This window comes from Trachypithecus francoisi, unplaced genomic scaffold (genome assembly GCF_009764315.1).
Source record: "Trachypithecus francoisi isolate TF-2019V2 unplaced genomic scaffold, Tfra_2.0 Lachesis_group14, whole genome shotgun sequence".
Classification (NCBI taxonomy): domain Eukaryota; kingdom Metazoa; phylum Chordata; class Mammalia; order Primates; family Cercopithecidae; genus Trachypithecus; species Trachypithecus francoisi.
This window is the reverse complement of record NW_022681459.1, coordinates 43,437,765-43,452,646: the sequence shown is the minus strand read 5'-3', so window position 1 is coordinate 43,452,646 and position 14,882 is coordinate 43,437,765. Positions and strand designations below refer to the sequence as shown.

At 54.6% G+C, this 14,882-nt stretch overlaps 1 protein-coding gene across 1 annotated transcript; it reads right to left on the bottom strand.

Moving 5' to 3' along the window:
- Positions 1-5,766: 5,766 nt before the first annotated feature.
- On the bottom strand, positions 5,767-12,415 carry TMEM121B (transmembrane protein 121B). Its single transcript, XM_033233039.1, has one exon. The coding sequence runs from the start codon at positions 10,582-10,584 to the stop codon at positions 8,848-8,850; it is 1,737 nt and encodes a 578-aa protein (XP_033088930.1). The 5' UTR covers positions 10,585-12,415; the 3' UTR covers positions 5,767-8,847.
- Positions 12,416-14,882: the final 2,467 nt, after the last annotated feature.

The window sequence follows — 14,882 nt, the reverse complement described above, 5'->3', positions numbered from 1 at the left end:
CCCAGGAGCTAATGGTAGAGTCTCTTTGAGATACCATCATTCATTCATTCAGCATTTATGGTACACCTACTATGTGCCAGGCATTTGGGATACCAAGATAAATTGCATGTGGCATGGCCCCAGCCACGAAGGAACTTAACCGCTAGTGCCAAGGACACATTAACAAACAGGATGGGCTGGGCACGGTGGCTCACGCCTGTAATCCCAGTACTTTGGGAGGCCAAGGCAGGTGGATCACTTGAGGTCAGGAGTTCGAGACCAGCCTGGCCAACATGGTGAAACTCCATCTCTACTAAAAATACAAAAATTAACCGGGCGTGGTGACACACATGCCTGTAGTCCTAGCTACTTTGGAGGCTGAGGCAGGAGAATTGCTTGAACCTGGGAGGCAGAGGTTACAGGGAGACGAGATCATGCCATTGCACTGCAGCCTGGACGACAGAGCGAGATTCCATCTCAAAAAAAAAAAAAAAAGGATGGTCACGTGAGATGTAAAAGCCGAATGGGCCGGGTGCAGTGGCTCATGCTTGTAATCCCAGCAATTTGGGAGGCCAAGGCAGGTGGATTGCTTGAGCTCAGGAGTTCAAGATCAGCCTGGACAACATAGTGAGACCTTGTCTACCTAAATTTTTTCTTAGCCAGTCGTGGTGACACATGCCTATAGTTCCAGCTACTCGGGAGGCTGATGCAAGATGATCACTTGAGCCCAGGAGCCCCCTTAGTCACCACCCCAGCCTCCCCATCCCTAGGCTACTTTGATCTCTGTAGACTTGCCTCTTCTGGACATGACATATATAGAAAGGAGTCATAAATTCTCCAGGGCGTCTATTTCTTCTTTAATGTCATTCCCTGTTTCTCCTTCCAGTCCCTCCCCGTTTTATGGGCCCAGTCTCACACTGGTCCTTGCTTACCCTGAGTATGGTATCCGCTCTCAGCCGAATGCCAAGAGTTTCAAGAATGTGTATAAATAAAGCCACACCTTTATTTTTGTATTATTCTGAACCATGGCTAATAAATTCTGTTTCACCAAGAAATGTCTCTCTAAGAACAAATGCCCTCCACGCTGTGCCCCTCCCACCTCTTCAGCTCCTCTCTTGAGTAGTGTGCAAAGGTGGTTCCGGCTGGAAGAGAAGCAGCTAGAAGATGGCTAGAAGAGCATCTAACCATGCCTGTGTCCAGGCCAATTATGCATGAGGCCACCAAGCAAGCTCCCAGTTTCATGACTACTTCCTGCCTACTGTCTTGATCCTAGTGTTTGTTTTGTTTTGTTTTGTTTTTAAAGAATAATTGATTCAGGCCGGGCGCGGTGGCTCAAGCCTGTAATCCCAGCACTTTGGGAGGCCGAGACGGGCGGATCACGAGATCAGGAGATTGAGACCATCCTGGCTAACCCGGTGAAACCCCGTCTCTACTAAAAAATACGAAAAACTAGCCGGGCGAGGTGGTGGACGCCTGTAGTCCCAGCTACTCAGGAGGCTGAGGCAGGAGAATGGCGTGAACCCGGGAGGCGGAGCTTGCAGTGAGTGAGATCCGGCCACTGCACTCCAGCCTGGGCGACAGAGCGAGACTCCGTCTCAAAAAAAAAAAAAAAAAAAAAAAAAAAGAATAATTGATTCAAAACCAGTTTCTCTCTTCTGCGTAGGAAGGTCCTTGAAGGTGTTTAGGGTCTAAAAAGGGTTGTGTTCAGTCTCTGAAACATCCGTTCAGCAGTTTGAGCTGGGATCTCTGAACGCAAGGGTATGATGGATATACTTCTTTCTTGCTTTTGTTGTGTTTTGGTTTTTTGTTAGTTTTTAAGTCGGGGTCTCTCTGTCACCAGGCTGTATTACAGTGGTGCAATTATGGCTCACTGCACCCTCGATCTCCCAGGCTCTAGCAATCCTTCCACCTCAGCCTGCCCAGTAGCTAGAACTACAAGCACGCACCACTGTGCCTGGCTAATTTGTGTGTATGTGTATTTTTTGTAGAAATAGTGTTTCACCATGTTGTCCAGGCTGGTCACGAACTCCTGGGCTCAAGCCATCTGCTCGCCTTGGCCTCCCAAAGTGCTGGGATGATAGGCATGAGCCCACCGTGCCTGGCCTTTCCTATTTATCTTTGAAAATTAAATAGGGCATAAGAGAGAAGAAGATGTACTTACAATGCAGTGGGCTGTTTTAACTCTATAGCCTTTGGGCTCTGCTTGGTGATCCCCTTCCTAAATAGACGAGGGGTATGCAGGGCCCTCTTCTGCGTTAGCGCCCTGCCAGCTGGGACTCCAGCAAGACCCGGGGCACCTGAGGGCAGAGTGAGATGGAGGGCCGCTGCTCCAGCAGCTGGGCCTGCGTCCCACAAGTCAGGTATGTCGGACAGAGGGTCCTTCCAAAGAAGAGGCAGCAGGGTTGGGGGCTGGCCAGCTGCTCATCCGCCCTAGGTAGCTTGCTCCTCTGTAAAGTGGGTGGGGCAGGAGTTCCCACCTCATGGTGTCCTGGGAGGCCTGCAGTATCCCTGAGTGGCACCAGCCTGCTTCTGGGGCAGAGCAGTTTGTGCTCCCTGAGGTACCACTGAGCCTCGTTCCCTGCTATTAGGTATTGCTCTCTCCCTCCAGTGTTTGCCTTTTCAGATTATAAAAGTAATACGTGTTCCCATACTTGGCATCGCTCAGGAGCTCAGGAAGTATGTGGCTGAGTGAACATGTCCGTTGTGGGAAAATGGCGACAATATGGATTCCATGGATATATTTTGCAGAAGAAGATAAAAGCAACTACCCCTAAACCTATGGCACAAGCTGTTAATGTTAATTCTATACCCAACACTTTGCCCACGGGGCCTCTCCTCACTCTGCAGTGGCATCCAGGTCCATCTTGCCCTGCGCCTCTGCATGGCTCTCCATGCCCCATCGCCTCTCCCAGATCCTAGCACTGGGTCCACACTCGTACCCTGTCCATTTAAATTGATGGAGGCGAGCAGTCATCCAGTTGGGCCAGTCTTCCCTGTGAGAGGAACATGCAGTCTCCTGTCTCGTGGTTTGAAGGGTGCCACGAAGCCTGGCCCAGCCCACCTCTCCCTGGAGTCCTTCCCAGGAAGAATAGCCCCTTAGGTCATTGACCGTAGGATGAGTTCACTCACTGGATCCTTACTCTCTGATGAGACAGGAAGAAGGTACACAATGACCGGAGGAGAGGGAGTAGAAGGAGGGACGCAGGTGGCTCGCTGGCCCCTGCATTTGCCTGCTTCCTTGCATGGGTGTCCCACTGGCCGCCTCTGCTCACCAGTGTCATGGGATTCTCACAGAAGATGAAAACAGCCCCTGCTTTTTTGCTAGCACGGCTGAGCTTTCATGGAAAGGAAGTTGGACCCAAGCAACAGCCAACCACTAAAGGTTGCATGGAGCAGTGCAGATGTGGGAGGAAGAAGGGTCTTGGTGCACACTGGCTTTTCTTCGTGACTGCGGTGTGGCATTGTGCCAGCTACCTCTTTCTGGACCTCAGGAAAATGGAGAGAAAGCAGCCCTGAAGGTGGCTGTGAGGAGGGAAGGGGCTAATGTGCAGAGGGCCTGACAGTCAACCACATGCTATATTTTCCTGTTCTTCCTTGGGGCAAGAACTGCATGGCCAGACTCAGGCAAGGCCTAGGTGTGGCCTGGGCATAGCCTACACATGAAGAGATCCACGTCCCTACTGCACCTGTCACAAAGCGCCTTCTGATACGCCTGGCAAACCACAATCGGTGAGCGCCAGCTTACTTCCCTAGAAGACATTTCTAAACATTCATAACATGCTTGGTCAAGTCAATCACCTTATTTTGCATCCACTCCAGGGAGAAATGAAGACATGGTCCTATGTTGCTCTGTAATTATTTTCTATGTAAATTTTGTTCCTTGTTACAATTACACGTCTTAGGGGAAAGGACCATTTCACATGTGTCACCTCATGTAATTCTCACCACAGTCCTGTGATTGCTCCTGTTTTATAAATAATGACGAAGTTCCAGTTGATGGCCAAAGCCACAGCTAACGAGAGGAGAGAGCCCAGGCTCCCAGGAGCTTCCACTCTCAGACCTTGCCTCCCGGGCTCTCCTGAGTCAAACCCCTGTGTAGCCTTTGGCACAGCCAGAAGCAGCAAGCTAGGGTCACAACACAGGGGCTGTGTGATACTGGCTGCCTCTGTGCTAAGAAGACCACTATGTGTTTATTTTGGTGCAGACCCAATATTCTTCCTTAGACTTAATACTACCCTTCATTTTTTTTTTTTTTTTTTTTTTTTTTTGAGACGGAGTCTCGCTCTGTCGCCCGGCTGGAGTGCAGTGGCCGGATCTCAGCTCACTGCAAGCTCCGCCTCCCGGGTTTACGCCATTCTCTCGCCTCAGCCTCCCGAGTAGCTGGGACTACAGGCGCCCGCCATCTCGCCCGGCTAATTTTTTGTATATTTTAGTAGAGACGGGGTTTCACCGTGTTAGCCAGGATGTCTCGATCTCCTGACCTCGTGATCCGCCCGTCTCGGCCTCCCAAAGTGCTGGATTACAGGCTTGAGCCACCGCGCCCGGCCTACCCTTCATGTTAAAATAAAACCAAACATGGCCGGGCGCGATGGCTCAAGCCTGTAATCCCAGCACTTTGGGAGGCCGAGACGGGCGGATCACGAGGTCAGGAGATCGAAACCATCCTGGCTAACACGGTGAAACCTCGTCTCTACTAAAAATACAAAAACTAGCCGGGCGAGGTGGCGGGCGCCTGTAGTCCCAGCTACTCGGGAGGCTGAGGCAGGAGAATGGCGTAAATCCGGGAGGCGGAGCTTGCAGTGAGCTGAGATCCGGCCACTGCACTCCAGCCCGGGCGACAGCGAGACTCCGCCTCAAAAAAAAACAAAAAACAAAAAACAAAAACCAGTGGCCTCGTTCTTATTCATACATAAGAATTTGTGCTTCTGGCTGGGGCAAGAATGATAAGAGGAGGTCACAGTATTTAAAAATTAGTTTCTCAAGATGTTCCCCCTTTGGAAAGCTACTCTTAGAGAGAAATAGGAAGCCGGGCGTGGTAGCACACCCCTGTAGTCCCAGCTACTTGGGAGCTAAGGCAGGAGGATTGTTTGAGCCCAAGAGTTTGAGACTGCAGTGAACTACGATGGCACCACTGCACTCCAGCCCTGGTGACAGAGTGAGACCCTGTCTCAAAAAGAAAAAGAAGGAAGGGCCGGGCGCAGTGGCTCACGCCTGTAAGCCCAGCACTTTGGGAGGCCGAGGCGGGCGGATCACAAGGTCAGGAGAGCCAGACCACAGTGAAACCCCGTGTCTACTAAAAATACAAAAAATTAGCGGGCGCGGTGGCGGGCGCCTGTAGTCCCAGCTGCTCAGGAGGCTGAGGCAGGAGAATGGCATGAACCCAGGAGGCGGAGCTTCCAGTGAGCCGAGATTGCACCACTGCACTCCAGCCTGGAGCATAGAGCAAGACTCCGTCTCAAAAAAAAAAAAAAAAGGAAAAAGAAGGAAGGAAAGAAAGAAAAGTGCGAGAGAGCCCAGGGCGATGAGAAAAAATCACTCTCAGGCTGAGTCCATTAGAGCAGAGCTGGCTGTGCCAACAAAGCCTATCAGACACTCACCAGCTCCAGGCCACAGCCTCACTGCCTCCCTCAAAAACATGCCAACTGCCTAGAAGGAAAGGGCCAAGGTGTACCCCTAATGTTAACACAAACCTATAAAATAATGGCAAATGTCACAGTGACATTTAAGAATTTTGTAAGGAAACCAGGACAGAAAAGATCTTGAAACAAACCACACAGGAAGCTTGTCACAAGCCTCAAGTTTTTTATTTTCAGAACAGAGTCTGGTTTTATTTTTAAAAAGAGAAGGAAAAAAGTGATAAATGCTAGTGAGGTGCCACTTCCCTCCTTCTTCCAGGCTCTAACCGCCAGCTAGCTCTCTTTCACAAAACCCACGGATGCAGAATCAGGGCATGTTAAAATGAAACAGTCTTTAGAGAGGGTCTAGTCTTTTGAAAATAAGTAAGGATTTGGGGACTCACAGAGAAGGCCCTGACTTGCTGAAATGTTAGGGGTAGGCGGTTCTTGAAATTCTGAGCCCAGGATCCTTTTCCGTGAACTATGCACGTGCTGGCATTGACCTCGGAAGGCAGTGCACTGCCTTGGCTGTCAGGCCCATGGGGAAATCTCACGTTTGCCCCTTCACTAGGGATGCCCTAGAAAGCAAGGCAAAGGAAGCTTTAGGGGTCATCGTGAATGGGGCAGGGAAAGTGAGTGCAAGGACTCAAGAAAAACACAGCAGAGGAAGGGACTGACCCTCTGAGCACACGGTGCTTGACCCACGTGTGAAAAGAGGGTGACTGGGGCTGAGCTGGGGGCCTGGTGTCTGCCAGAATTGGCCCAGTTGCCATCAGCCTCTTGACATCCAAGGAAGTGGCAGCTCATTGGAACTTATCACAGCCTCCCACCAAAAACCTAACAGTACAGAGATTTTACAGTCAGGGAGGCCCAGCAGGAGATGGCCATCCAAACAACAGAAAGGGGACAAGTCAGGGGGCCAGCCAGCAGCTGGCCATGGCTCAGACACAATGTCCTTTCACAGTCACTGAGATTAGGTAGCAGAGAAACAGAGCAAAGCTGGAGAGAGGACATGGGAACAGGGAGCAGCTGATGGTACCCACCCAGGGCCTAGGCCCCAGAACCTTGAGTACAATCAAAGGGAGAGGAGAGGAGTCAGTGGGAGCAGGGGAAGAAGGCAGAAAAAAACCAATTAAGTGTGAAATTCAGCCAGCTATTGGGCCACATAGGGTGAGGGACTGGAAGCACAGATAGTGTATGGAGTGTAAACATTTTCCCCCGCTGTTCCCTGCTCTGAGAGCACGAGGAGGCTCAAGAGAACTCTGGTCCAGCCTTCTGCCCCTCTTATGTCTGTCTACATGGGTGTCTTCTGCCCTAAGCCCCGAAGCAGTTGGAAGAGGGGGCTTCCAGCGGGAGGCGGGGCTTGGCCTGGGTGCTGAGTTAACGGCCAGTGACTTGGCACTTCTGGCCCTCCCTGTGTACTCTGCAGCTGTGCTAGGCCCTGCCCCACAGCTAGCCCAGGCACCCAAGCCCTCCCTCTGGCCCTCTCTGCTGGGGCTTCACACACCCAGTGCAGAGCAGGGAATGTTCTGCCGGTGCAGCCTGGCTGGCTTCTCTCCTGGCCACCTTTACAGGGAGCATCAGGACCAGGGCTTTCAAGAGCCACAAACTCAAAGAATGTGAGAGTTGAAATTACCTTCAACCTTAGAGATCACTCATCTAACTTCTACTTTTTTAAGGTGAGAAAACAGGCCCAGAAAATTAAAATGATATGTCACTCAAAGCCAATGAGTGACAGAATCACAACTAGAATCCACATCCTCTGGTAACTTGTCTAGAGTTTATTACACTACATAAAACATCTCAAACATAAGAAGGAGAAGGGGAAACAAAAATTCTTCAAGTTTCACCCCCACCACATCCTGTTGAGGGTGGAGAGAAGTGAGTATTTCCTGGCCTTGTTAGCTGCTGTCCTCCTGCACCCTTAAAATATGTAAAAATACTTATCCTGCCTCAAAGATGGCAGCAGTGACATTCCACACCAAGACTGTAAGTGCACAGTCCCAGGATGTCTCTTGTCATCACCCTCAATGGGAGGCATTCTAAGAGGGAAAGTTCTGCAGCCTGCCTTGGCCCTAGTGAGACTCTTAACCAGACCACAGGCGGGAGGTCACCACCTCCCTTTCTGATCTACACTTCCTAGAGGAAGGACAGGTGGGGAATGGGGCTTCCTACTCCCTTGGGCCCATGGGAGGCCCAACTTCACAGCCATCCAGGAACCCCACCAAAGCTATTACTCTAAGCCCAGATCCGACCCAGTTGGCACCAAACCACAGGAAGGATAAGAGTTCTAGGTGCAGAGGGAGGAACAGAGAGAGGCCAAGCCAATGGCTGATACTCCGCAGACCCTGTAATAACACTGGCACCAAACCCCAGCTGGAGCCAGTGGCCATGGCAAATGCAACTTCTGAGTATTTTGTCTTCATTTTTTGCAAGCAGCATCAGTGCATGATGCAACACAAGTTGAAAGCACGGAGGTAGAAATGCTCGCTCACCCAAGAAAGGGTGCAGTTTGGTCCTTAGAGAATGGATCCCCTCCTCTCCCTGAGCTGAGAAGAGAGGAGCAGGATTGAGGAAGATCCTGGGTGAGCCTCTCCCTTCAAGGGGAGTACCTGGGCAGCTCCCAGGGGCCCAGCTCTTCCTGGGAATTCATGGTCACAAATCCAGGCAGAAAACAGGAGGGTGGTGGTAAGTATGGTGTAGGGGGCAGGGCCTCCCCAGATCTCCTACCTGTTGCAAAGGGCCACAGGGTGGACACAAGAAAACAACACTACACACACAGAGACATACACTTTGTATCTATCACCTGGAAGAAATCCAATAGACACATCAGTGGAAAAGTAGGTTCTGGGTCAATTTCAAGGCATGTGACAATGGCCACTAACCACAGCCTAAAAGAGGCTGGCACTTCTAAGCAAGAGAGAAGGTCCAAGGCCCAGCACCCCTCTCCTCCTAATGGATGGGAATTAGAGTGGAGGTGGGCAAAGCAAGAAGCAGAGGTACCAGCCCCTTTGAGGTCAGGATTGGGGTAGGACAGGAGGAGAGGGTAACTGCACCTACCTCCCTCACCATTAACTGCTGGTTTCCCTCCCAGCTGTCCTTACCCCAGGGGTACAGAAGGACACCCTGGCCCTTAGCCCTGAAAAGGATTACCTCTTCCAAATACAGCCTGATCAAATCTGGGCGACAGAAGGTAGAAGACAAGGGGGTTGGGGACTCTCAACCCAAAATCAAGGACCCATGCCCTTCACCCTCAATTATGGGAGGCCACAGCCAGGGTGTTGACATAGCCATGGGCACCCCCCTCGTTCTCCGAGATGCAGTGGCCCAGCTGGGAGCCTCCCTGAGGTGGTGGCGGAGGCGGTGGAGGGGCGGAGGGCGGAGCACCGTAGCCCCCTCTGGCCCGACTCGGGGAGGCCCGACTGCCCCGGTCCCAGCAGCCCTCCAGGGCCTCCAAGCCGCGGCAACCGAGGAAGAAGAGGTTCTTGAGCATGAAGATGGAGAGGGGCTGCTGGTAGCTGACCACCAGGAGGCAGCGCAGCGCCAGCAAGGGCACGTCTACCAGGCAGCCGCCCAGCAAGCGCAGAAGGCGGCTGCAGCTGCCAGGCCCGGAGGCCTGGCCCCAGGATGCCGCCGCCGCGGCCGCGGCGTTGAGCTCGTAGAGCCAGAGCACCGGCGAGGCGAGGGTGAGGAAGTAGACGGCGATGAGCAGGTAGCGCAGGTGCGCGGGCAGTGGCACGCGGCCCTCCAGCATCAGCTCCACCAGCGTGAAGCTGTCGAGCAGGTCTAGACACGTGCCCAGGAAGCATCCGGCCGCGCGGTGCCGCTGGGGCTGTAGCAGCAGGGGTCCTGCCGATCCCGGGGGTGCGCCCGCCTCGCTGATGGCCCGCACCAAGCTGTAGAGCAGGGGCACAGACAGCGCCATGGTGAGACGGAAGCCCGTGGTGCCGAAGGGCGCGCGCAGCTCGATGAGGTCTAGGATGGACGTGCCCAGGATCAGCACCACCTTGGGAGTGAAGGCGATGGAGTAGATAAGCCAGGCCAGGTAGGCGAAGGCGAACTCGCCCGCTGCCGCGGCCGCCCCCAGGCCGCCTCCTGCGCCGCCGGCGCCCCCGCGGGCTCCGCGCGCCTTGGCCCCAGCGGTAGTAGCCGAGGGGGCAGGCAGGTGCAGGGGCGGGGCAGCGTGGTGATGGTGCAGGTGGTGGTTGTGCGCCCCGCTGGCCGCTCCGCCCCGATGGCCCCGGCTGTTCTTGGCGAAGAAGATGGCCCAGCCCACCACCACCACCAGGTCAGTGGCGATCCAGGAGCACCAGTACAGGTCGGTGACGGCAATGAGGTACAGGTCCAACAGGCCGCCCTGAGCCAGCAGCAGCACCACGGACAGCGCCTGGTAGCCCCAGCGGCACCTGGGACTGGGGGCGCAGCCGCGGCGCCTACCCCTGCGGCCGGAGCGGTCTGGGCAGCCGCAGCAGCAGCAACACGGGCAGCAAGAGGCGCCGCTGCCGGTCCCAGTGCCGCCCGCGCCCCCCGCCGAGCGGCTCCCGGGGCCCCCGACGGCCCCGGCCGCGGCGCCCCCGCCAAAGTCCGCGGCTGTCATGCTGCAGGAGGAGGTGGGCGTGGAGGTGGAGGAGGAGGTGGCGGCTGAGGAGGAGAAGGCGGCGGGCGCTGGGCCGGCCGCGGCGCCCACCTGAGCCGGCGGCCCCAGGAGCGCGGCGTTGGGCACCAGCGGCTTGCTGACGCTGAGGCTCTCGTCGTCGTCCTCGCGCTCGGCGCCCGTGCTGCTGCTCGGGGAGCCGCCGCCCCCGCCGCGTCTGCCGCCGCCTCCCCCGCGGCTGGTGCTGGTGCTGGTGCTGCTGTCGCCCGAGCCTCTCCGGCCGCGGAAGGAGCCCCCGCGGAGGAAGAGGGGCTGCAGCCGGGCGGCGGCCGGGGGCGGCGGGAAGGAGCCGGACGCGGAGGAGACCGAGCGAGGGTGGCCGAGCGCCGGGCGCATTGTCCTCCGAGGGGCTCTGGGGCCGCCCAGCTGTTCCCTCCCCGCCAACCCCGGGCGGGCGAGGCGGCGGAGGCGGCCGAGGGGAGCCGGGGCCCGCCGCCTCCCCAGCAGCAGGGACTCGCACCTGGGCCGGGCGGCGGCGAGATCCGGACTGGAGCCACTGGACTGGGCGAGCCGGGCCGGGCCGGGCGGCCGGGAGCGGGGGCAGGCGGGGAGCCTAGCGGACCGCGGTGACGGCGGGCGAGGCGGGGGCGGGGCGGGGCGGGGAGCTAGTCCCGCCGGGAGGGAGGGAGGCTGGCGGCGGGGAAACCAGGACTGGATTCGAGGGGGAGAGGAGGCGGCGAGACCAGAGGAGGAGAAAGCGCGGCACGCTGGATCAGCGGGAAGAGAAGGGGCGGGGGTGCCGTGCGTCACGGTCGGGTGGGGAGCCCTGTGGCCTAGAGGAAGCAGGAGGCGCGAGCAGCCGCCAGGGCGAGGCGACCCCGTGTGGGGGGGACTCCCAGGGAGCGCGGACTCCTAAGGAAGTCGCTGGGAGTCCCACCGGCTGCACCGCAGGGCGTTAGTGCCTAGATGGCTTCGGTGCCCCCAAGCGATGGGCTCAAGCTATAGGGCGGGCTTTGCACCTAGCCTTCTCAGTTCTGAGGCAGGCGGAGGGCAGCTTCGCCTCCACCCTCCGTCCAGCGCCCTTCCCACGGGGCCATCCGCCTCTCCCTAAGGCAATAAAAACCCGTGGAGTCAGGCCATGTTGGCAATAAGGGCCAGGGCAGCAGCCCCAGACCTATAGTCTTAAATTTCCATGTACCCAGCCCCGGGGTCACGAGCCATCTCAGGGACGATGGAGAAGTTCCCTGAAAACACTTGCCTGGGAGGAGAGACTAGGGAACGGGATTGGGCAAATGGCATCCGCCCAGCGGGCTTCTCAACGGCTTTTAAAGCAGAATGGGACGTAATAGGAAGATGTGTCTAGCGGAGAAGAAAATAAAGGGGGCATTTAGAGATGTGGGCACCTGGATGAAAACAAAGGCCCCAAAGGGATAATGGTGAGGGTTATAGCCCATCACAATAACAGAGACACCAAGGAAGGAATGCAGTCAGTGGCCCTGCGTAGACAGGCTCAAGAGACAGCACACCAGCTCACCCCAGGACTCATCCAAGGCTGGGGCTGGATGTCGATGCAGCACCTCTGGAAGGCAGAAGGTAGACTGCTGCCTTTAGGGGTTTAAGGAAGAAGGAAATGGCTAGAGCAGTTGGGGCTCAAAAAAAATCTGAGGTTCACCCATCATGGAGACATCCTATTCCTAGCCCCATGAAAACAAGGCAGAAAGCCTGCCTGCCCTGTTCACTTCCACACCCTTTGGGGCCTGTGGGCTCCCTGATTTCATGACCTTTGAAGCTGCTGCTGCGGGCTCATCTCCCCTAGGTAACAGCTTGCAGCATGATAATACCATGCCCTGTGAGGTAGCTACATGCAGTGAAGCCGCAGGTGTTAGGCCTCGCCCCTAAATCCGCCTCTTGAATAACGTCAGTTTCAGCCAAACCTGCGTTTTCCAGTTCCCTGGAGGTCAGTCTGCACAGCCAATCCTTGGTAAATACACAATTTAGAACCTGCACTATCTCCACCTCCCCCGCACACACCACCTTTGGAAAGCTGGCATGGTGGTGAGGGCAGGAATTCTGGGGCTGCCATCCCAGCTGTGCCACTTAACACCTTTGTGGTCTTAGGCTGAATATTTCACCTCAGAATGTTGATCTGTAAAAAGGACCCCACTCCAGCCGGGCAAGGTGGCTCACACCTGTAATCCCAGCACTATGGGAGGCCAGGGCAGGCGGACCACCTGAGGTCGGGAGTTTGAGACCAGCCTGACCAACATGGAGACCTAAACATCTCTACTTAAAAATACAAAATTAGCCGGGCATGGTGACACACGCCTGTAACCCCAGCTACTCAGGAGGCTGAGGCAGGAGAATCACTTGAACCCAGGAGGCAGAGGTTGCAGTGAGCCGAGATTGCGCCACTGCACTCCTACCTGGGCAACAAGAATAAAACTCCATCTCAAAAAAACACGGACCCCACTCCTACCTTAAGGGGTTGTTGTGAGTATAAAGAGAGATCATATGTGTAATCTTTCTTCGATGACAGAGCCACTCCCTGGCTCAGAGTCCATGCTCAGTTAAAGGTCTCTGTGTTATCATCATTCCATTCGCCATGCTTTAGCCTCCCGGGGAACATCGACTCACAGCAGGGGCCACCAATGGCTGTTTTCTGCCTGGACTCTGAGTTCTGCTCCCCGACAGCACTGCACTTTGGTAAGTGCCCAGGAGCAAAGCCGCCATGGTTAGGGGCACTGGTTCTTGGAGCCGGTCTTCTCAGGCTGACAGTGTGAGACATCCAGGGTGCCAGTTGGGGCCAGGGTCCACCCATGTGGGGCAGGGTGGAAAGTGAACAGTCTAGCGGGTGCAGTCACCACTCAGGGTGAGCAACACAGCAGGCCTGGCAGCTATCAGGGCTAAGCCAGTCCAGGTCAAAGAGTATCTCACTGGGGGGCTGCCAACTGCTAATGGGGATGATTATAGCAGTCTCCCAATCCCTCCAGGGGAACACCAGCCGGCAGCTCACACAGAAGCTGGCCCAGGCCTCCTGCACAATTAAGTAAAGTAGTGGAAGAAGGAAGCAGCTGGTGGGGCGCAGTGGCTCATGCCTGTAATCCCAGCAATTTGGGAGGCAGAGGCAGGTGGATCACCTGAGGTCAGGAGTTTGAGACCAGCCTGGCCAACACGGTGAAACTCTGCCTCTACTAATAATACAAAAATTAGCCAGGCATGGTGGCACGCACCTGTAATCCCAGCTACTCAGGAAGGCTAAGGCAGGAGAATCACTTGAACCCGGGAGGCGGAGGTTGCAGTGAGCCGAGATCGCACCATTTCACTCCAGCCTGAGCAACGGAGTGAAAAAAAAAAAAGAAAAAAGAAAATAAAAGGAAGCAGCTGATGAAAGAAGAGCTGGACTTCTGAGAGCCAGGGAAGAGCACCCTCCCACTCCCCAGCCCACACCCTACCCTGTCTCAAAAACAAAACAAAACAGAAAGTAAAAAATAAACCGGCCAGGCATTGTGGCTCACGCCTGTAATCCCAGTACTTTGGGAGGCTGAGGCAGGCGGATCACCTGAGGTCAGGAGTTCGAGACCAGACTGACCAATATGATGAAACCCCGTCTCTACTAAAAATACAAAAATTAGCCGGTAGCCTGCGCCTGTAATCCCAGCTGCTTGGGAGGCTAAGACAGGAGAATCTCTTGAACCTGGGAGGCGGAGGTTGTGGTGAGCCAAGATCGCACCATTGTGCTCCAGCCTGGGCAACTCTTCCCTTTGAAAAGGAGCGAAACTCCTTCTCAATAACTAAAAAAATAAATAAACCAAGTTCTTTCCTAGCAGGGAGATAGATATATAACCAATTAAGCACAATGAAGTATTATGAATATTATAACCAAATTCGGAGTCCAGAAGAGATACAAAATAGGAGTGGGGCAGCAAAGCCTTCAGAGAAGACAGGACAAGAGAGCTGTTCTGAAGGCTGAGCAGGGGTTGGGTAGCAGATAGCAGGTAGAGCTGGATCAGAAGAGCATTCCAGGAACAAGATGGACAAAGGGCCTAAGGCATAAAGTAGCAGGCGCTATATAGTTACAAATATTGGCTCTGCTTGAATATGAAGTACGGGAGAGCATGCAATGAAAGGCACAGCTGAGGAAAACAGGTAGGGCTGAGTTACAGTGGGCCTGACTCCAAGCTGAACCTGGGCTGCGTTCTAAGGCAGGAAGGGACTCTTGAAAGCAGAAGTATACCAAGCACAGATTTGCATGTTAGAAAAGTTGCTTTGTAGTGCAGACGGTGGATTAGAGGGAATAAAAAGTGGAGGTACAGAGACTATGTTCTGGTTCTGGCAATACTGTGAACTAAATCATAAAAACTCCACAGCTTACCAAAAAAACAACACTCAATGAAATATAACATTCTTTAAATGCACAGTTAATCTCAAAGAGTAAGGAAAACTCTTGGAACCATAAATGAAGAGGAAATCAGACTGGAAAGTGAAGTAAATGAGGCTGTGAGTGCCTTCAGATATGTAGTCAGCCTCACTTAGCCACATTGTTTAATATGGTGGGGACTGGCCACATGTGGCTCTCTAAATTTAAATTTAGGCCAGGCGCAGTGGCTCATGCCTGTAATCCTAGCACTTTGGGAGACTGAGGCAGGTGGATCACCTGAAGTCAGAAGTTCGAGACCAGCCTGGCCAACGTGGCG